Source organism: Ylistrum balloti, unplaced genomic scaffold (assembly GCF_031769215.1).
Source record: "Ylistrum balloti isolate Yb309-2 unplaced genomic scaffold, AGI_CSIRO_Ybal_v1 Utg370552, whole genome shotgun sequence".
Taxonomy (NCBI): Eukaryota; Metazoa; Mollusca; class Bivalvia; order Pectinida; family Pectinidae; genus Ylistrum; species Ylistrum balloti.
The window spans coordinates 551764-576382 of record NW_026782348.1 but is presented as its reverse complement, the minus strand read 5'-3'; the positions used below and the strand labels follow the sequence as shown (position 1 = coordinate 576382).

The following is a 24619-nucleotide window of genomic DNA, read 5'->3' as shown; positions in this document are numbered from 1 at the left end:
TCGCTTTTCGGCTGACATATGGTGTATCTTTATCATACACAGATTATTAACGTAGGTATGACTTTCCTTTACCAGCTCGTTGATTATCGGCTTATGTGTGGCGCCCACTTAACAAGTTTCCACACCTAATTTAACACAGAGGCTGTCATAAATAGAGACACACTTGCACGAGATGATACAGATTTTACTAATTGAATACTTTAATACCGGTAAGTGACAAGGTAATAGTTTTGCATGCAAGTGAATTCTATAACGTACATCATTTGCTATACGTCTTAATCTCCTTTGATTATATGCATATCCGAGACATCTCTGGATAAAAAAGTTTCTGAAAATAATGATGTTCATATAGCATATCTAGGTCACTCAGGGGTATAACAATATGACAACTGTTACGGTAATGTTTCTATATGTTAATGTGCTGCATTAACGTCTCAACCCCGTGGTCCAAGGATATTCAACTTCACTCTGCTGTAGACACTTTTATATTTACTAAGATCATGATATGTGTAGTCCTTTGCGTGTACACGTGAAGCTGGTTTCCAGTTCGCTGATGGTTTGCACGCATTTACTATTCTCTGAAATGAAACAGACGAAAAGACTCAGTCAGTTTGTTAGTACACATTCTTTATAACATCCTTACAAGGTGAAATGCGTTGTAACAAGACCACAATTATTCCAGGTATAAGATGATATACTATAACCAAAATATTACTTAACGAATACAGCAGGGAAATGGATACGTACGCCATAGGCCTATTCCGTTCGATGGTTACAATGATTTGGGTATACACTCATAAAGATGTAAGACACAATCACAATACGCCAGAATGTTTACAAAAAAGGATGTTTCCGAATAGAAAATCACTTCCTCCTGACAGGAGTAGTTCTTATTGGGTAGACGAGTAGTATAGGATAAATGTATCGAAAAGAAATATTTGAATTTAGCAAACTTGTGCTGTAGCTTAAGAAGCAGTGAAAAGGGGGAAAATAACGAATTGTTGCTGAGGTTAACAATAACAAATCTTTTCACTAACATGAAACTTTCAAAGATTTGTATCTTAACACAGGTGACATACCTTTGCAATTGTTTCTCCGTTGGTATGACATATTGCTGTGATTGCTCTAAAGACGACGGGTACCAATGGCAAAAATCCAAGAAAGAAACCGTAGATAGTGATGTAGGAAGGAAACTGGTACGCACCATACGTGGGCGCCTTGTATGTTGTTAGGGTGCAAATGGTGATGACCTGATACAAACGATACTTCGTTACCTTTATGATAAGTATACAGTTGTCCAGTATTAGGTGACAAAAACAGCTGTTGTTCATTAGTATGTAAACACAAATATACCTCCTCTACTTTTGATGAAGTGTAACAAAACAAAAGAGACGAGTTTACGACAAATGATGTGACAAAGTTGCATCCCAATAACACACGTTAGACATGTCATCAAATGTACGCAGGTGTTTATCCACTTACCAGAAGCATACTCGGTGCGATGAAGCATATTGAGATCCGTACCAGGACAGGAATTCCACGTCCAAGCATCAACTCAACATCCCGAGAAAAACGTTCAGCTCCTGCAGAATCGAACCAAATATACACATATGGTTCATAGGAAACTATACAAAAGTAATTAAAAAGACAACACATTCGATATATTCATTGAGTATCTATAAACTTACCGTAAATCCACCCGACAATGATACACTCGGTGAAAGCAAAAAGGGGGATAGATAAGGCCACGTACCAATCAATCGCTAGAAACACATACATTCCTCCCTGTAACGGAACCGACAGTACATTGAAATGTCGATAAACGGAATGAAGACCTGTGCAAAAAAACTAATTTACTGAAGATAATTAATCGACGAATGCTATTCAGTATGGAACATAATGTAAATCGTAATCAGCTACTTTGGCGCACTAATTTTATAAGATTTACATGGAAAACAATTTTACCTGTGTACACAGAATCAGTCCTAACAGAAACCAAAGTATGCATCCAATACCTTGGATCAGGACTCGCTTTGGACGAAGTGCCGGAAACTGGTCCATCACTGCTGATATTAAACTCTCAACAGTGGAAAGCTACAGAATAGGTACAAATAGATAATGACAGATCAAACAATGTGCAGTTACCCAAAGGTGCTACCTTGAAATTTTATTTACTTTTTATATGTTAATAAGATCGGACACAGGCCATGCCTAGGTAAATCCTTTCCAAACTTGGTACGTGAATATAATATATATTCTGCATTGCATTAAATATGTTCAAGTAGGGAAAGGGGAGTTACTCAAATTTGTTTTGGAATATAAAGTACTTAACTTTGAGCATTCTATCCAATTATGCATGTAAACCAAATTTGTTGATAATCCTTAGATAAAGGTCCTTACATTTTTGTGTATATATACCGTAACCATCCACCCATTTGATATGTATAGCAATTTATCAATAACTTCGTATTTAATTGTATATTTAATGATGATTTACCTTTTGATATGTTAATTGTAATATTTTTTATCTTTATTGGAGTACAAGCTCTTAACACAATATGTAGTAGAGTAATGATATATATATATAATTAACATAACAGTAAATTCTTCATAATCTCCATCCAGTTCAATCATAGTTTATTTATAAAATTGAAATGTACTCAATAATTGTTTATATAAGGTTACATTATAGTAATGACTGAATATAAAATATGAGAAAAGTTACACAATAAATGTATTAATCTAAAATTTTAACCCTTATACCATATGATTCCAATTTACATAAAATCCCTCATGCCAAACTCAATTCTTGTCCCATCATAGATGAATATTTGTACAGTATATCGTGTGTGTTGACACATGATATGTGTGTAATGATATATGGCAGGTGAGCTCTAACATATTTGTAAAATAATACACGGTAGATGTACTTTAAAACACCAACAACAAACTTGTGTGTTGTTTGTACATGCTTAAATAGGATAATGGAGATATAAGGTTAATGGCTCATGTTACCTGACTATCCATACCAACAGTAATCATCATCACGAAGAACAGCACTGTCCACAAATTGGGCAGAGGAAAATAGGTCAGAGCCTCTGGGTAGGTCATGAAGGTAAGACCTGGTCCTAAATGAACATAGACGACACAGCAATACCAAGTGATTCAATCTTATTTCTACATCTCCATAGTTTGATTGTTTAAGACTTATATATTGCGGGTGTCTTCGATGAAGCAGAAGCACCTTGTACAGTGCACTCTGTCTAAACCGGTAATCAATGGGACCAGATAGAATCCAGAACAGTTACGGACTTTGCCATTTATGATGCTTTTTCACAAATGTCTGCGTTTTGCCAATAAATGCGTCACCACACATCGCCTAAGTAGGTGTTATAAAACCTTAGGTAGATATCCCTTTTCGATCCCCTCGCACTATGCTTCTAGAGCACATGCTTATACAGAAATTACCTGAGATAACTTTCACCGCCGCATTTCGTGGTCATTGAACCGGATTAAACAGATCGTATATATGCACCATTTTCATGTAAACAATCTTAAAACACCTCCGTAGTCTACGAACTTAACATAGTAGTAACTTAAAAGGAAAATGCCGAGCTCAAATAATTCACTGGTATTGACGAAAATCAAGACTTTTCTCTACATGTTTGACCGTAATTTTCATCAACCTGCATCATTTGAAACTCTGCATTACGAATTTTTCTGTCAGTTGACGACTGCTTGCATGAAACTCGTGATGATGAAAGAAGGCCCTTGAATATCGTATCAACTAAGACATGTAAATATCATAGGTTGGGGAAGTATGAATGCTGCTATCCAGAATTGGAAAATTTACAATAGGAAAATAGGAGTATCGCGGACGAAATATCAACACATTGGAGCCAAAATTCCAAACAACTGCGGAGGTACTCTCAGAACAAGTTTCGGCATCTGATCAATGGTATGAGACCACGGACACAAGAATTGTACAAGTAGCGCGGTGGCTATACCTGATATCGACATTTTCAAACCTAACATAGAACTCGCTTATTGGTTAATATTGATCAATTAGTTTTGGAGATTCGATGACGTGTTAATAAGAGTCGGTTAAATTCAAGTTTTTTTTTAGATTTTGGGGATGTCTTTATGAGCGTTTTTTCATGTTTTTTCAGTACTTCCATGTCTGCAAATTTCTTTTCCTATCAACTGTGTATAGTTTCGTTAAATGCCTAAATACATTCTAGCCCAAGAAGGTATTTGAGGTACCTAACTTGTAGGCAAAACATAAGTTAAATAAAACAATGAAATAGGAATATGGAAAACAAACAACATTCGAATACCCATTGACAATCGATAATAAAGAAGCAGCGCAAATATTAAGACGAAAGAAAGATGTTTTCTACTGACACGTAAGCATATTGTGCTTCATTGACACTAACATCCCGTTCTCAAAAACAAATTGGTGCTAATAACAGCCCACACAAGTCAAACGTCTCATAACAACAGGTAAACTATCCTTCTTATTACCAAAAAGCCCTATCAATAGCTGTCCACTGGACACGAGTGTATTACTGATATTGAACCAACCCTACAAGGCAACTTACATATAAACAATGCCACTATACACACCTGTAAAGGCCAAAACCTTTCATACTGAATAAAGCTATTTACATGTGAAGGAATGACAAAATGTTTGAAAGGAATTGCACTCATATTTGTCATATCTCTGTACTAAGATCAACTTCTGATGGAAATAAAAAAAAATGTGGGCCATCTTGGAAAGTTGGGTTACATCCTTTTGTAAACACATGGAGGAGAGCTTACCTGAGGTTACGACATCTGATATGGTCATTCCTGTCTGGTGTGCCATGAATCCAAGAACAGCAAATACGACTAACCCTCCGTATATACTTGTTCCCTCACAGATAAACACCATAAGGATTGAATCTCTACAAAGGATACCGGAAAACAATGTGGCAACAGTTTATTAAAGCAGTGCCATTTGTTATAAATGGAGCAAGCTTTTTATCTTAATGTGTCTCCTTTTCATATGACACCCAAAACATTATGGTTTCTTTATGGTTTACCTAGATTGTTGTGCGATTGTTAATCTTGTTTGCTGTGACATGGTCTACCTTTTTTTGTTGTGTAATTGTTTACCTTGATTGTTGTGAAATGGTTTACCTGAAACAGTTGTTATGAAAGTCGTTGTAGCTAGCTATGGTGATCAAAGGTCCCCAGCCAGGCCCCAAAGAATAGAAGACTTGCAGAGCCGCCTCCAGCCATACCTTCAACGATTGAAAGACGCTTCCAATATATAAAATCATGGAGGTTTATTACAAATATATAGACCAGAAATCTAAACAACAATCAATAGACTAAAATAGACTGTACTGTAAGGTCAGTGTGTTTCCTAATACAGTCTCCGAAACAAATTAACAATGTATAGATAAACTTGTTCAATAGCCTCCAATATCCTATTACGAGAAAAAACTAATGGCATTTATTGTTGGGATAAATAGTATGTATATCATTTATTGAAAATATAAGTATATAAGCAAACATATTTAGTGACGTTTAAGGTCTTTCAAGCACGAAAGATATCATTACTTGGGAATCAGGTTATAACACATTAACATCAATAGGCACCAATAATGCTTTGAATATGTAAATGTATGTGAATGTATATAAAGACAACATTAAATCAAAACAATATAACATTATATTATGAGAACAATCGTGTGTGACGAGAGAAAGTACATCCCACTCCGCTGACGACAACAAATTGTAACAAGAATATCGTTTACAATAAAATTTCCTTTTTGTTTAGATATATATATATATATTCATAGATTTTAAACGCTATGATCAATTATTATCAAAGTAATATCATGTTTGTCACACATCTACCTGAGCCTCTGAAAGTTTGTTCATGTCTGGGGTGATGAAAAAGATGATGCCATCCGCGGCCCCCGGAAGCAGCAAAGTCCTGATGAAAATGATGGTGAGAATGAAATAAGGCAGCAAAGCAGTCACGTACACCACCTAGAAAACCAAGACAAAATATTTATATAGAATTGAACACCACCTATATAAAACCAAGACAAATATTTATATAGACACGAACACCACATGCAGAAAACCAAGACAAAATATTTATGTAGACACGAACACCACATATAGATACCAAAGACAAAATATCTACACAAAAAGCACACAACTTTTAGAAATATTTATATAGTCATGTGCACCATCTATAGAAACCTAAGACAATGTATTTATATAGTTACATACACCAACTATAGAAACCCAAGATGAACGATTTATACAGACACGTACACCACTTACAGAAATATAGGATAAAACAATTATATAGTCACGTGCACCACTTACAGAAATATAGGATAAAACATTTAAATAGTCACATTTACCACCAATAGCAACTCAAGATAAAACATTTACATAAACACGAACATCTAATAGTGAACCCGAATACTATACAGTCATTCAATACGTACATCCCCGTACACAACATAAGGAAATCTAAGGAATTCAGTCTATGACACTGTGCAATACAACACAAACATTCGTGTAAAACATAAGATAACGCCAAATACTTCTCTTACCACATTAATTGGAATATTTATACTTAAGATACATTAACAGTTCGACAAACATGATGATGTCATTATATACGTCCCACACAACACTTACTCTGTACCTAGAACGAATGGTATATTCTGCGACATCTAATGATATCTATTAGAGGTCGCTGATGTCCTGAAGGTATAATGGAAACTTCCTTGACAGGCGTCTAATCTGACCATTACCTTTCCTGAAGATCTGATGCCACGGATCAAACTAACAAACGTTAGTAACCAGGCGGCTAACAAACACACAGCTAGATGCCATGGGATATCCCCTAAAGCGTCGATACCAGTAGATATATCTAGGAGTCGATACCTGTAAAAGCCATGTTATGTTCAGGTCTATAATATTTCGGTAAACAATTCATCACTTCGTACTAACAAGCATATCACTCCACACGTTAAATAGACTAGACGTAAACTCGGATGTTCTCAGTGTGTCGTTGGCATCAAGCCATGATCATTGTTAAGCTATTTTGTCACGCTGTACCATTTCTTTACTCTATTGTTTCAAATTGCACTACTGAATACAAAATTGTAAACGTGACACAATTATTCTCGTATTCACAACAATATAAGGATGGCTATATTTGAAATTCTCCTCCGCCTTGCCTCTTCTATGTCTACAATAAAAATAAAAACAAATATATTCAATTGCTATATCCGAATACTAAATAAAGGAATAAAAGGTATCCCCACCTCCAGAACTCCTCTGTTGAAGTCGCCACTTTCTTAGGAAGTGTCACATTGTTTCTGTATACAGATTCGGTCAGCTCTGTAGTGTTTGTAGTATAGTTGTACAGAGAGGTATTGTGTAACGGTTTGTTGATGATGCAGTTGGCTGTGTTCCAGCTGTTGTCACAGTTGTCCCATGGTAATGGTGTCAGGAAGGAGGACCCAAGATAAAACAACGTCCATGCTATTATCATGTTGTAGTATGTACTGATGACAAACAGAACGATCAGGGCTCCAGCGCCAATACCTATTGGTCAAAATTGACGAGATATGAACGGACATATTGATACAGATTATACAAAATACTCTGAAATGATTAGCACCTTTCAATACAAAAGAGAAAATTTAACTGCATCATACAACTATTTCGTCCTGCTAGGATTCGTCAGTGATACTAGAGTCTAGATTGTTAAAACATAGGAGGCTACTGAGCAAAGTCCAAAATTGGTCGAAGAGAATGGAAAAACCCAGAATGGGGGGGTCACCCAAACATTTAAGACTTTAGTTATGTTTTTATAGATGTTATTGATATTTACATTTTTATGAGCATAGATAATAAAAACATGAATATCAATACAACATAGTTAATATAATAAAATGTTTTGTCTATAAGAATCCAGCAACAGTGTCTCCGCCATTCTAAAATTTTACAAAATAACTTTCATGTAATTTGTAATTTTAACGAAATGCAGTGTATATATGTTTTGTTTTAAAGACATCAATGATGAATAGTTACATTGTTTCGTTAATTAATATTAATATATAAATATAATAAACAAAATATACCTGAGAAGTACAGAAATGAGAAATATTTTGTTCCAGAAAGACATCAGAAAATTGTTGTATTAGCATTAGATTAGGCCTTATCCTACTACTTTTTAATCAAATGATTGGGTTATTGCAACATGTAACAAAGTAAATAGTTTACATTATTAAGACACTTAATTGAATAACACTTTTCAATACAAATTTAGAGTTAGATACTTTATGACCAAATGTTGAATAACAATATACATGTTAGCCGTTTTGTAACCTTGCAGTAAAGGACATATTTCCCACGCATGAAGTGTTGTCTTCCCAGAGAATTGACCCATCACTAGGTCCAAGAAGAACGTAGGAAGTCCGCATATAACCAGGATAAATAGAAAAGCCACGAGGAAAGATCCTGTAATATAAAACAAACAAAAGAATTTTCTGCAGTTAGGTAAGAACTGATAGTGAATCCCTCGGGTTCTATAACTCGATATAGGTATATTCACACTGTGACTGATGTGGGGTTCTTTTACTTTTGCTCTCTGGACAGTTAAATTTATATATTTTTTCCTGAGTGAGATTTCTTTATATCAGCTTAGGGTTGCGACAAGCTATACGTGCTCTTTGCAGGGGCGTAGCTTCCATAGAAAGAAAAAGCCCAGGCTTACACATAAAAAAATCCGTGCATAGAGTATGTCGAACAAAATTTCAAAACTAAGGTTCAAAATAAATATCTTATATTTTTTATCAATATAAAAAGAAAATTGATGAATAACTAGACCTAGTGCATTGCTTTCCGCTACTTCATACACGTCATACTGTTCTATTTCTTACCATCATATCAACTTTTCCTGTTATACTGTTGTTAAAGTGCAAATGTTCAAAATGAAGAAGGCTTCTGGATTACAGACGTCGATCGACAAGTTTTTCAAACAAAATAAAGTCTTTTATTTAGTCAGGGGTTGAAGTTTGTTGCTAGGTGAATAAAAAAACTGTCTCAGAAAACGATTCAAAACATCTTTGAAATCATGAAATTCATTTTCCGTCAGAGGGCTTCTCCCCCTGATCCCCCACCAGGCGGCCCCAAGACCCCTCGCCTGGGCTTACACATTTCTGCTGGACTATAGCTACGCCCCTGCTTTGCATGTTCTTAAAACAATAAAAGTGACGTCACTGAAGTGACGTGGAACTACTTTTGTGAGGTCACACACAAACTAGCTTGTCTACTACTAAAAACTATCCTAAAACCAGAAAATCCAGGTTATCATCAAGATTGAAACTCACCGTTATCCACAACTTATTGTTAATATCTGAAGAGTTTAATGTTATCTGACGTTTTATTGGCATATGCACTAGATTTTTTTAAGCGGAAGATCAAATCGCAGAGTGTGAATCGTCCGAGGTGAAGCCTCGTCAATATTCATACGCATTCCTCGTGTTTTTGTTTAACGTGACGCTACCCAAATCGATACTATACCCAAGTTGATACCTTTCATGGTAAAAAAATGTCCGTCAATCATTGCGAATGAAGTATGCAGGAATTCACAATGATAATGTAAAAATAACAATATCTAACAACACTGATTTATTGTACAAAGCATCTAAGTTCCTATGCAAGACCGTTTCGAAATGAGCAAAACTGTCATAAATGTTCCTATCACAAATCATGCGACGGGAATTTTTCTATCCCTTTTAAGGTATTTCTGCATATAACCAAAGAGTCTTTTATTACATGATAAACTTAAAATCCAAAACAGTCACTTTCGTGTAGAAGATATCTAAGTATATTTTTAGTAGTCCGTTTTTTGTATCGACGAGACACGACTCTTGTCGATTCCGCCATCTTATAAGACCGCTCTGCGCATGGCGCAACTAAAAAACGCACGGTGACTAAAAGAAAATCCAGATATGATCTTCGTGACATATAAGCTACTTTGTTAAGCTACAAAACATTGACTATCTGCACATTTTTCCTTTTTATTCGTATAGACAAATATACGCTGTGTAGAAAGTAGTATTTCTTTTACTGAACTGTTTCTTATATACCAATAAAACATCACTTGTTTAACCTCTCTCTCTCTCTCTCTCTCTCTCTCTCTCTCTCTCTCTCTCTCTCTCTCTCTCTCTCTCTCTCTCTCTCTCTCTCTCTCTCTGTGTGTCTGTGTGTCTGTCTCTCTCTCTCTCTCTCTCTCTCTCTCTCTCTCTCTCTCTCTCTCTCTCTCTCTCTCTGTGTCTGTCTGTGTGTGTGTGTGTGTGTGTGTGTGTGTGTGTTTTGTGTGTGTGTGTGTGTGTGTGTGTGTGTGTGTGTGTGTGTGTGTGTGTGTGTGTGTGTGTGTGTGTGTGTGTGTGTGTGTGTGTGTGTGTGTGTGTGTGTGTGTGTGTGTGTGTGTGTGTGTGTGTGTGTGCTTGAGGGAGGGCGTGTGTGTGCGTGGGTGGGTGGGTGGGTGGATGGATGTTTGTCTGTGTGTGGTGCGTGCGTGCGTGGGTGGGTGGGTGGGTGGGTGTGATGTGAAATTGAACTTGTCTGACTAGTTAAGTAATAACACAAACAGAAAACTAACCTTTCAAATGTATACAGGGATCTACATCTAGCCAAGTCTCTGGTCAGAGTATACATAATGTTTTTTTTTTTAATTTGCAGTAGAGATGAGGCCATTTAAAAGGAACAAGAATGTTCTGCTTTGTTGTATATAAAGAATAGGACTCATAAACCTTGAAGAACTTTCAGATACCACAATGAAACATTCCCCAGATGTTATTTACTTCATGGAAAGCATGCACTATCAAAACAAACAAAAATGCCGACAAATAAAAATCTTTCCATGATTAAGTTTATGCTCTATTTCTGTTGAATCTTTGTTTAATTTGATGTAATTTTTTTCGATTCATATTTCACTGGAGTAATTAACATACATGTCTATTTATATGCCATTTGACCTTGCCAGTACAAAAAAATTCAAAACTCAGTCATGTAACATAACATTTAGTGCGGATACAATTTTTTAAAATTTTATTTCCAGATTCAAGTATAAGTCATTCACATCAATCCAACTTGCAGTTTGCAGTGAGAATGCTATCAAATGACAAACTAAGCAATAGAAACACGGTGAAGAATAATTAACTGAGCCGTATGATTGTTGAATGTCGTTTGAAAGTCAATCAAGTCACATTGTAACCAGCTGAGGATGAGCTCCATACTTAGGTACACGTATCACAGTCAGGAGAAATCTAGGATTGATAAATAGAAAATTACAAACAATTGTTTGTATGTCAAAACACATTCCTTTCATTCCTGAATCTGAAAGAAACAATGCAATGTCTTAGTAAGACACTGTAGTCATTAACTTTCATCTTTACATCATCACGATACATGTACTTAATTATTAAAAAGAAATAAGCTTTCATCATAAGGCATTCTTTCACATTACTGACTACATCCATTGTGATTTTGATGTTAACTGATTATCTCCCTTTTATCTTCCCCTCTACATGTACCAAGAAACATGATGGTAATATATGGAGGCAGATACTCTACCTGTATATCTAAAATATCATATCTAAATCATTTCATTCACATTATAGTGTTATGAATTTGATACATGTTATATAACTGTATAAGCTATTTAAGGACAAGGTATACATCAACAATGACTAATTGGATCTAATTAGAACGATTTTTCAATATGTCACCTTCAGCAGCAACCATATACATGTATGTGTCTGGAGAGAAACTTTTCACCAACTTTGTCAGTTATAAGAAAGTTATATGAAGGAGAGAAAAATAGGAACATTAAGTATGATACGTAAATTATGAAAGGTATCTATACATGCAAGTGTGTGATATTTGACATCTGTTACATACATTGATAGAAAAGTAGATTTTTCTTACCTGCTATGAAACAAATAGTCTCTTGGTGAAAAACCATAAAAAGATTTAGAAAAATACCTGTTTGTACCTAATTTTAGTTTAGGAGTGTTGGAATTGATTATCAAGCATGCTATCATATGCATTGTCTTTGAAAATGAACAGATAACCTTCAAACTGGAGAACACTCAGAGGATGACTAACCTAAAACAATAAATCTGACAATTTAAATATTTACAAAAACTGATTTATCCTCACCAGAGTAAAATGCAATTCTATTTAATTTTATGTGTTCATTCTCTGGTATTTTCTGTCAATTTGGATTTGTTTTTGTTCCTCTTAATTAGCCTCTGCACAGATCTTTGTCCTTCAATGAACAGCATATTTTGTGCTGTTTGGTCAAACTGTTTCGCTGATATGACGGATTGAAAACTAAACGAAAAATTCTTAACGTTGTCACTAAATAGCGATCACATGAACATTAAAATTGATCGGTGATTATAAACGTCATTTTTAATGCTACAGTTTTTAGGAAATAACACTGGACCTGCATTAACTAGTCCTTATTGTATGTAGTGCCACATCTCATCAAGTGCCGAGTAGTGGTTTCACGGGCAACTTAAGTTTACCTGTATAAAGGTATATACATGACAGGTGTGAATCCGTTTACAAAGTGAATGAAATAAAACAACCTCTTTGACTGTATGATATTTTGAAGTTTTCATTGCCGTGACATAAAGAGACCACCATTTAAAGTTTGCATATATAATGATTATGTAAGTTGTTGTCGTACACTAAGGCGGATTACGTGTGGCTCATTGTAAACAAAAAAACCCTCTAAATTCCGAGTGTATCTAGCTATTCAGTGTTTATCTGATATACCTACAATTATCCAACTTATATATATCTCAATAGCTTTATTAAGAAATATACTTATTTGTATTCTTATATATTTAGAAAATAAATAAACCCTATCCAACACTTATTTATCAAGCATTTCTCAATTTATATCAACCACTATAGAATCGCACACCTGTGCGATAAAACCGCACAACGTGCGCACAAATGTGCGGTAGCTTATTTCCTCCAATTTTCCTATCGTAAGCACATCGTACAAACATCGGACATCGTGTAACGTTGTGTGATCCCACAGCGGTATTACTATGCACGGCAGCGCTTATCTTCATTTCCATATTTAATTAGATTATGAGGTAATCAGTATGTTGTACACTTAGTTCAAAATATATACTTACATCTCATTTGTTCTGGAAAATCGTTATTTTTTACAGAACAAGATGTTGTGGTGTCTGTTTTATCCCCTTTTTCTTGCAGGGTATCAATATGGGTACACACTTCTTGTTTGCTACCGAAAGTGACGACATATCATATTTACCGTTCTATTAATAAACACACGCGCTCTTAAAGTCGTACTAACACACGGAGAGGTAGTTCTTGGTTACTCTTTGTCAAAATAAAGCAAAAATGTCATTGTGGGTAGCGTCACGTTACACACCATGTTCTTTGTCTTCTACTCGATACGGAAAGCGCGTAAAAATTGAGGGAAATTCTTAGCATTTCCCATCTCATCCTAGAGTTGATGAACGATTATATTAATCCCACGTGGGAGTGTACATTAAATTAGTTTAGTTTAGTTTAGTTTATTACCAGTGCAGGATAGTTACGATCCTCTATACCGGTCTCAGTGATACAATGATAATGTTTATAATTATTGTCATTTGAGACGTCAGATCCAGGAACTACAAAATTTCTGCTTTATAATCATATACCAGTTCTTGATTTGTCCAGTGTTCATCTAATCTATTTTTGAAAGAGTTAACTGTTGGTGCCGATACAATATACTCCGGAAGATTGTTCCATATTTTGACCACACGCAAAGAAAAAGAACGTTTCCTGATGTCAAGTTTACAGTGCTGCATGTTTTTTGGAGTGACCCCTTGTTCGCTGAATTTGAACTTTGTCGATCCACAATTTAAGGAAACCTGCAGCGTTACTATCACAAAAATTGTTCGTAATTTTAAAGACTTCAATCACATCCCCACGAAACCTCCTGAATGCCAATGTTGGTAATTTTAGGCGTTTCAGTCTTTCCGAATAAGTCAGTTCCTTAAATCCTGATAATTGTTTTGTTGCTCTCCGTTGCTCTGCCTCGATCATATCTATATGTTTGACTTTATATGGATGCCATACAGTAATGGAATGTTCCAGATGAACCCTAACTATTGTTTTGTACAATAACGGGAAGTTATATTCACTGAGAAATTGAAACGTTCTCCTTATTAGTGCAAACATAGAGTTTTCTTTTTTGACCTGCGTACTTATTTGTTCATCAAATGATAAAGAATAAATGACCTTTGCTGTTGTGACGTCATAATAAGATGACAACATTATGACTGCTTATGTTACCGTAATAATAGATGCAGGAATTATGTATATATGTATTATGTATTATCTAATGATGACTGTATTTTCACAATTTCTGTTTTACATGTCATCTTCATTTTAAGCCATGTTTATGTTAAATTTTGGGACATAAACAAACATCGTTAATATGAAATTATGATAACAATGCGTTTGGTTCTTTGTGTATAAATACTATGCTGCGTAAGTATAGACATTCAAAAGAACACGTTTGGAGCTGTTAAGAATACCGCTCTCGTTTAAGGCATTCAACCAACCAAATGTGTTCCATTCAAATGAACGTGTTTGGCACCTTTGAGATTACCGCTCTTGTTCTCGCCATACAAGTGTAAAAGGTTCTGGTGTCTGACACCAGCCTAGCCACGTATAGTGATTTTACATAGTACAACTCTGTGGTTCGGTCTCGACTTACAACTGGCTACAGATCAATGAAAGACAACAAGTGTGATTATTATGTCCATGCTGCAACAGGGATGAGAAGGTTAAATGTGATGACAAAATATGCAGAAAAAGAATATAACCTCACTGACCACCCATAACTCCTGACAAACAATGACCACCCTAAGTAATATTGCTGACTATACCAAGCCTACAACGGGAAAATACCACCCAACCTGGAATAATTTAGGGGTCTTAGGTCCTACATAATGACGTACCTGACTGTAACATTAGGAAGACGAGCGGGTCAACTACATATAAGCCTCTGTCAGACTGTCGTATAATATCCAGATACATTGCTATATCGCTAAATTTAACCACATGGGAACACCTCTCTGGAAATTGTATGATCATAAGAGTTAAGCTTTGCGATAATAGTAAGGTTACACCGACAAGTCAAAGCTATTAATTCAAACTCGATAAACGGAGAATGATATCAACAAACAAGACTTACAAGACGACTCCTGAACAAAGTATCAGGATAATATAGACAAGGTTTCGGCAGTTTACTTCATATATGACACGTACAATTTGGTTAGTATTAGTAAGGCGAAATACAACAAAACCATAAGGACCTAATAACGAATCTCGAGCACATCTTAACATCGAACAAGGAAGTAAATCCATATCGACCATATACCTGTATCTCTCAAAACCGTGATGTTTATTTACATACTGTCAACATATTGTATAACTCAGATTTACATAATCTAATATCATTTGCACATACCAATAGAAAAGTTCTGTATAATTTCTTTTGAATACACCATCGCAGTATCAAAATGACAAGTTAAAGTGTATTTACGCTTTCGTTGAAGCCTGGTCCTTGTTGTTCGTGTTGAATTAAAATGAAGTTCAGAAAGATGTTAGAGATAAGGTAACGTACATGACACAAGGCTTAATGTAGGGCGTGGACGTCTCCAGATAAGTAGAGCGTTTCAGTGTATGTTATTAGATGTATAGTTCATCAGATAAACGCAGAAATTTGGTCTAAATGGATCACGAGAATAAAAAACAAATGGAATACCATTTTTGGATTTTCACTCTCAACACGCATCACTTAGCCTAAAGTCGGTGAATATGACTCATTCCGACCGATGCACAGTCACATGCAATTGGTAGGGGAAATAAATGAAATCCTTTATTCGCAATATTTAATTGCGTTGAGAAACATGAAAGACAGTTACATCTTTCGATTGAAATATTGCCATATAAAACATTGCCCGGATGCCGCTCTGTACACAAGTCGCTAAAACTTTTTATAGAGGGAGGAATCCGGACTACTATTCGCGACCAAGACAAAAACAAAATCGCGAATAGATAATCAGAGCCCTTCCGACTACACATACATCTCATAATACGCACATGCGACACTTAAACAGGCCTGACCCATTCCCTTACCATTGTACGGTATTTGAAAAAAACAGTAGCAAAGGCAAGAAAACATTACAACGAAAAAACAAACTTACAAACAAACAAAAAATCCCTACCTGCATATCTTTTCTTCAAGCAGTAACCGGAAACAAATATATGTATATACAGTCACATACATTATCAAAGACTTGATTGTAGAGCATCGCGTTTATTTTCAATAAAATCTAAGATGATGATCTAGGGCCGTTAACACATACTTATTTGTTTAAGGCGAAAGACTATAACAACGTTTGTCAGCTACATACCTCCACCATTTCGCATGCAAAAGTAGGGAAATCGCCAGATGTTTCCATACCCAACACAATAGCCGATCATTGACAGCAGCGAGTCCAGTTTGTGTGCCCATTGTCCTCTTTTTGTATCTTTAACGCCTTCTGCAGTTTCCGTATCCTCGTCATCAAATGGTGATACGTGAACAGGCTTGGCGCTCTCCGAAACAAGGCCTTCAGCTTCCATGGTCTGTAGCCTAGTACTCATCATTTCGGATGTCTGTGTATCTCTAGCTTATGACATGGATTTCGCGTAAAGAGGGATCTATTACATTACAGCGATAACGAGGCTGTAAAAAGTCTCGAGTGACGTGGAAAACATACTATATCTGACCTATCAGATACTTTCCACCTCGAACAAACAGAAATAGATTGGAAAAATCGGATGTCCTCTACCGTTGAATAACCTTTGTAGGTCAAAAGTAACTAAAGGCTGTCAATAAAGCTCCGGTAGTATATGTATATACAAATATTCATAATATTATTATATCGACTTGAATTACAATTTAAACTCAATAAGACAAGAAAGGTTTACATAGAGGTTCAAGAAAAAGGTACAAGGGGAATGAAACCATGTGTTCCTGAAGGGCAAGCGTCTTCTGCTTCATGGAATACAGGTCATTTTCCCAAATGAGAACAAAGTAAAGAACAACGGAACCAGCGAGCATAAGGAGCACCAAAACACGTCCAACTTTATAAGTTCTATCGAAACATCTCTTGATGTTTGATCCGATAGTCAACACTTGTTGATGTCCTTTGTTGAAATAAACGAACCACACCTGATAATAGAAACGTGAAACGAAATCGCTACTGCAGTCCTCTTAAAATTGATGACGGAGTTAGAAAATCACGGATATAATCGAGCTCCTTAAGCGAAATATAGGAAAGTTTATTAATGAAAATGCTTAATCACATTGCATATAAGGCATACATTAAAGCGACTTGAATAAATTTAATCAGCTGTTCACTAATCTCTAGTTTAACTGAGCCTAAACTCTTATATCTGACATCAAAATAAAGTTTTACTTGGTTTAAAGAGAAACTTAATACACATAATATGACTCTATATGTAGGTACACTCATATTACCGTTAAACAAAGTATTGTAAAAAATATCACCTTGATCGGAAGAAATGTCAAAATCTAAAAGAAAAGTGCTGATTTCGGCAAACCTCAGTGACTAAAGCTCCACCAGAAGAATCTACTACTTGTGAGTTCGAAGACGGTACAAAAAACGTACAAATAAAATGATTTACGAGGTTTGATACAGGTATAATGTACACACATGTGCACGCTTAAGTCTATACTTTGAGTCGGAATATTGTCCAGCTATATCGCTGTAATTCGGAAATCAACTCCAATATAAATATTATTTTTGTTTCTGAGAAATACGTGTAGTCATTGAAAGGTAACACTGAATTCTTCTTCTGGTATAAGAATTCGATGGACTGGCGTCATTTCTGCCAATATGGATGATGCTTTCCCCTACAACATCTGTATTCCATTAATATACTAATATTGTGAATAAATAAGTTCTCCTTCCACGAGGGCACTGACGAGTTACTTCTTGTAGTGAAAAGTTCGCATACATGTACAGACAAGAAAGGAATGGCAGGAAAGTGCCAGCTGCCTGCTGAGACGAACATTTTGATTTTAACAGGTCTGGAGGTGGGCAACATCATCAGACCTGCTTAGGACCACAAGGATCATGTAAGATTAATTAGAATAAAAATTTTATTGTGAACATTTCAGTGATTTATTTATACATTTATTTAAGTATTTGGCTGCTGTACATCCTCATCTAGATTTTCACTTTTCTTTCGATCACTTTAGATTTTCCTCGGTTGCTTTCTAGGCTTTAAAATTTAGGTCCCTGGCATCAGCGATGAGTCCTAGAAGGACGAAACAGCTGTAAGTAGCAGTTTAATTCATTGTTTGTCTCTACTGTATCTAGCTCTAAAATTGTATTAAAAGGTTCCATTCACTTGTGTGTCTTTTGCACAATCTTTATTATAGGAATACCATTCCAGGATTACCCGGCATATCACACATGTCAAATTAATTGAAGGATGAGTTGTTACATTTTTACATAAGACTGATAAAATACGATACGTATCAATTAAACAGAGAATGAACAGCACAGCCATGCCGATATCGTCCCTGCATTATTTCTAGAGTTGTCTTTCTTACGCAGATTCAGAATTATTCATTATTTCTAGAGTTGTCTTTCTTACGCTTATTTACATTTGTTCAAATACCCCCTTTACAATTAAGTACTCTATAATGTAAAAAAAAACATGATAAAAGAACAATAAAAAAGACACACAAGCTAATAGCACCTTTTGATGTAAGATAAGGATAGATACAGTAGAACAAGACAAGGAATTAAATTGTACATGGCTCGTTAGATTAGCAATTAGCGATGTTTGTTATGTAGTACTTTCTGCACTTTTCCACTAGTTTCTCTCCCTCTTCTGTGAAACTTAGGGTCAAACACATCGAAGAGGTCAGCATTACAATTTATTTATTATTTAAATACCCTCAAGAACGGAACCAGTTTGACGGTCTAAGCACTCCGCAGTGATGCTAATCACATAGATTTTGAAGCTGGGAGGCGGTTGAGGAAATAAAAAATCAATGCCTGAATTCATTGTTTCACTAATAACATCATTCACACATCGTATACAAAAATTGATTAATTTGACTCGTCAATTGTGCTAGGAGCTCAAAAATAAAAAGATAATACCAATATATAAACGTATGCATAAACCAAACTCAAATTCAATAAAACTAGGTCAATATTTGAACAAAAGAAATATTTACGCGGATACTTTTGAGAAAGTACAAATCCAGCCTGGTATAATCATTTAACATTCACCTTCACCAAATGATGGAGCTTTGCCAATATAGCATTATCCTTCATTCAACATAGCAGTTTTATTGTACCAAACAAAGTGGAATCTGAACATCCGGGATAAATGTTCATGAATCTGAACCAAGCGAGAGACGCCTTGCATTCGTAAAGAACATGCAAATGTCAAAGTGATGCTTTTGAATAAACAGTGCATGGGATAAGGTCAAACACACAAGGATCGATTTCACCTTACGCTAATGTATTTCTGCGTCCAAACAGCAATAAAGAGAATTCAGGAACTTTATATTTTTAATATTTAATAAACAATGTTATGTCTAAAAGTAATGAATAAACATGTGTGCTGATGGAAAACACAAATTTTCGAGCATCTGCTATTGGCAATGATTGGCATTAACTATAGATGTAAAAGCAATGAAGATTTTATAAATGTCCTGATCAAACAAATAGAACCGGTACATTAGTCACGCCGAAGTGGAAACGAAAATACGTAATAATGATGAATTCTTTCCCACATTATCCGAACCTACAACTACAATATCAGGGGTCATCCTCAAATGTAGTCGACTTATATAGTAACAGTAAAAGGAGAAGTACTGATTTGGACACAAGGATATATAAATAAGGGGACAATATGGAATTAGAAAATTGTTAATGCTATACCGAACCACATGGTTCCTATATTACTAAATACCAGGTATGATTAGGAACTTTTGTTTGACAATACCGTAAATATTAATTGTTATTCATATCAAGAGTAGTCAGGGCTACAATTAACAATTACCTGCTGACAGGGTGTAAAAACCTACTTGATTTCCCTATTGCATGATTCGGAGTCAAAGATATAATATAGACTTTATGTTGCAATCTTGATTAGAAAAAACATGAAATTTCCAAATTTTGTCTCTTCAAAAAATTGTTTTCATGTATAAGATCCAAGAGGAAAATATACCCAAACCAAGACGTCTACATCCTTATTAAAACCCATCAGAACGTCATGTAGTTAGTCTATTATACAAGACATATTGCCTACAGAATGTGTCCAACATTCCAACCAGGAGGATCCATTACAGTGTATGTCCTACAGGTCGTGTCGGCAGATTGTCAAGTTCGGTGATATACTCGCTACTTCAGATTACTAGTTTACAGGACGTTGCAGTCGGAAACTTGGTGACAAAAAGCCTATATTTAGCCTGTATTCTGTGTTGAGGTCAGGTATGCGAATGGTGCTCGCTTGATATAACATACAGGTCAACAGCGATTGGAAGGGTTATTTTTCTTTATGCGATTAACGTTAATGTTCGTTGTTATCAACTTGGTTCTAGTTTGAGATCGTAAAATTACTCCATTAATTTATATTTAAATGGCTGTTATCGATCAAGAAAAAGACGCTCTCCCTTCCGAAACACGTTTTCCTATTATGCAGGACTTTTTCTAGTCTCGTATATCTTTTCTCAATTGTTTATTCTACTTTCGTCTCATAGATATCGAGTCTGAATTAATATTTGTGTCGGTAATGTTTCGTTTTATCATGATATTTCGTAAGCAAGCCTTCCTGATGTTGTTTCTTGGATGAGATCCATATACGTCCGACAAAAGTCAGAATACGATAACGTGGTTGGTCACCTCTGATCAAAAACAGGAATACACTGCACCTGGGATAAATTTTTATAACACTCAAGCGTCATCTGCTGCTTACCAACTGGGTGCTTGTCACTCATTGTTTGTCAACATAGTCATGGTTTCTATATCAAAATCCTTGTTGAGTATACAAATGTTTTTTACTTGACTTATGGGAATAGATTTTCGGAAACAACCGCCATATATTCGAACGATCTTCTATCAGCTGTCCGTGACTTGAAACCTTCGCTACATTTAATAAGACAGTCAAAATGCATCTATACACATTTGTCTGTTTATTTTTTACATGTATACATCAATGTTTTCGACGCTAATACGGCTTGTGTATATAAAGTAGTTAACGTCATATATATGATATATCTTTATGTTTCTGTAAACTTAGTATGTAGGGATAGTGGTGGTTTAGTATCACCTAATGTGGATTTTTCAGCTGTAGAGAGGGATTCGTTAAAGGCATATCTGACAGTACTTTCAATTTAAAATATTGTATAAAAGACATACAAGTGAGTAGCGCCTATTAATACAAAGTGATAAGAAACAAACGATAAGTTAAACTGTATCATACAGCTGTTTCGTCCATTTAGGACACGTCAGAGATGACGAGGGCCTAAGTTTGAAACCTAGGAGGTGACTAAAGACAATCTAAAGCTGTGGAAAGAACTGACAAAATATAGACGGGGAGGGGCACTAGCGCTATAATTTAATAACTTTGTAATTTACATATATCTGTTAATTTGAAAAGAACATCAAGTACTTGTGTATATTCTAACCCATACCGTTATTCGAAGTAATTGTGTTGAAGAAGATATATACACGCCAAAATCATTCCAAAATTCCGGAACAAATAGTATGTAGTATTGTAGCTTGAAAGTGATCAATCACAACCTTAGTTACAACAGTCACGTGGGATTTTGAATGTCAATGTGTGATGCTCATTCAAAGTATTGAATACAGTCATAACACCCTGAAAGGTACACGTTTCTGTATCATACTCATTACAAAGTTGTTTTCCGTTTCAGAGAGAAAACTAGCACAGCAATTCCAGAGAAACGATTACAGATCCAGTGTGTCCGTTTTTAGATATATATAATTCATACCCTTATTTATCCAACATTCGGTAGTCATGGCAACACACTAACGCGGGCCATTATGACGTCATTCGGATTTCTTTTCTACACGTTGAATAATTTGAACCGGACAAAAGAGACTTGTCTCATTTCAGCAAGGACAGCATGTAATGTGAAAATTCATTAGCGAAACTGGGTAATTAGTATTTCAATTAGTAGCAAGGACCTTTGGGCACATTCGTACATCGACATCCCTGTTCCAGATCTCGACAACAAATGCGGTTTTCCTGGAAGACTGAGTCAAAGATCTCAGACCTCATTTGAAAGAAATATTAGATTTTCATGTGAATGTTTGCTATCGGTCACTGTGTTAAGAGCTAGGACTAGGTGTGTCCATTAGGGCTCTACCTGGCTTGAGAGTGAGAAGGTATGGCGTCTTGGCGTGTAGGGTACTAGCCCTACTAATGGTCGCTAGCTTACCACCCGATTCTATCTGTCGCCCGTCTTGGCTTCCCTAATTGGCTTTGGGTGATTAACTGCTGGAAAACCATTTTGACCCATTAAGTGTGAATACGAGTGATAGGTAGATACCGCTAAGTCTACTCTCCACCGGATGTCAAGTCTGAAGTGGATCTCAGGGCCGATATTAACGGGTCCCTTGCCTGTGATATATGTACCATCAGGGTACACACCTCGCCAGTCAAACGTATGGCGTGTCACATATATTGAAATATTGCTTTTTTCAAACGACTTTTGGGATGATAGCAAACCTAATCGGCTGCAGAGTATGTATACCTGATGTGCACCATTAAACCCTGGCCAGCAATTTGATGTAGATAAAAACGTTTTTCCCGACAATGGTCCTACGGCAGCCTTGCAGAGCAAACCGATGGATGTCCGATTCTCTTGATCTCTTTTATTTCAAATAATTTATGAAATATTTCATACATAAACAGTAAGTTGTTTACAAAATTTCAGTAAACCACTGTGCTGAATACGATATACACGCACTTATAAGTAAATAATTGATTTATAACTGAAAACTGAATAGCTGACAAATCCGTGTTTTTAGCTCATGAAAAAGTTTTCCACGGAAACCGCCAATCAAAGTTACGTAAGTATCCAAGTCTTCCTCGACAATATTCACAATACTGATGAAGTCCAAGAAATGCCTTGTTCTCTACGTGAGAATATAGGCAATGACAACGTGATCCATCGTTAGAGCGTCTATATGGTACACGGTATATAGAGCGGCATGGAGTTATCGTTACGTCATCATTTCACCTGGAAGTGAAACTGAAGGAATTTTCTTTGTTCTTCGCTACTTCTTAATATGTGATCCTCTGAGCGTATTTTCAAATTTCAAATCACATAGTTTAAATTCGTGTTTTCTGACGTGGTTTACCACTCTCCTTGATTTCTAGGACCCGAAGACAAATGTTTCAGCTTATTTCTTAATCCTGGAAAAAACTGATTATTTGGGTCCAGAGATTTACGAAGTATGATGTTTTTAGGATTTCTCGTACGAGTAAAACACTTCTTATTTCTTTATTTGATTTTGGAACACTAAAAGTAGTTAATAGACCGAAAAGTGAACAACTACACTTTTTGGTTTGTTATTTACAGATTAAGTGAATATCAGAATATCATTATATTGTACTGGACTTCTATAGTGTGTTTCCTCACTAATGTAGTTATGAATATAAATAGGGCTTTCGTTTTTTGTCTATTCACAAAACATTCTGTCGATCTATATGGCTCTACGACACGGATATGCTGCTGGCTTGTTGTGTTTCTGTTTTTACATAGATCTACGACACGGATATGCTACTGGCTTGTTGTGTTTCTGTTTTTACATAGATCTACGACACGGATATGCTGCTGGCTTGTTGTGTTTCTGTTTTTACATAGATCTACGACACGGATATGCTGCTGGCTTGTTGTGTTTCTGTTTTTACATAGATCTACGACACGGATATGCTGCTGGCTTGTTGTGTTTCTGTTTTTACATAGATCTACGACACGGATATGCTGCTGGCTTGTTGTGTTTCTGTTTTTACATAGATCTACGACACGGATATGCTGTTGGCTTGCTGTGTTCCCTCTTAATGTCACTTTTACTGGATCCTTGTCTTATCAATTCTCGTAAAATTACGAAATTTACTCAATTTCAAGGCTAGATTACTAGACATTTCCTCAGTAGCAGCAAAGTTTTTAAATTTTACATTCGCCCTTATCATCACTGACAAGTCCTAAAAGAACGAAAAACCTGCAGGATACAGCGGTAATCCCTAAATTGGCATTGAATGGTTCTTTTCTTTTCTATAATCCAAGCACGAACACAAGTACTGTTAGTACATTCCAAAACATACCCGAGGATACCACAATATAGAGCTAATTCGGATAAGATGTATAGATACGGTGATGACTAACTGCGTCTCTATTGTGTAAGGTTTCTACCTC

The 24619-nt window shown here is 35.8% G+C and overlaps 1 protein-coding gene across 1 annotated transcript; it reads right to left on the bottom strand.

Moving 5' to 3' along the window:
- Window positions 1-278: 278 nt before the first annotated feature.
- LOC132556153 (sodium-dependent proline transporter-like) lies at window positions 279-16788 on the bottom strand. The gene is made up of 13 exons (XM_060220542.1): window positions 16554-16788; window positions 8413-8544; window positions 7344-7626; window positions 6828-6960; window positions 5908-6042; window positions 5182-5285; window positions 4822-4946; window positions 3016-3128; window positions 1966-2094; window positions 1689-1785; window positions 1483-1583; window positions 1080-1250; window positions 279-578 (listed from the first exon to the last, which is right to left on the bottom strand). The coding sequence occupies exons 1-13, from the start codon at window positions 16786-16788 to the stop codon at window positions 435-437; spliced, it is 1902 nt and encodes a 633-aa protein (XP_060076525.1). The 3' UTR covers window positions 279-434.
- Window positions 16789-24619: the final 7831 nt, after the last annotated feature.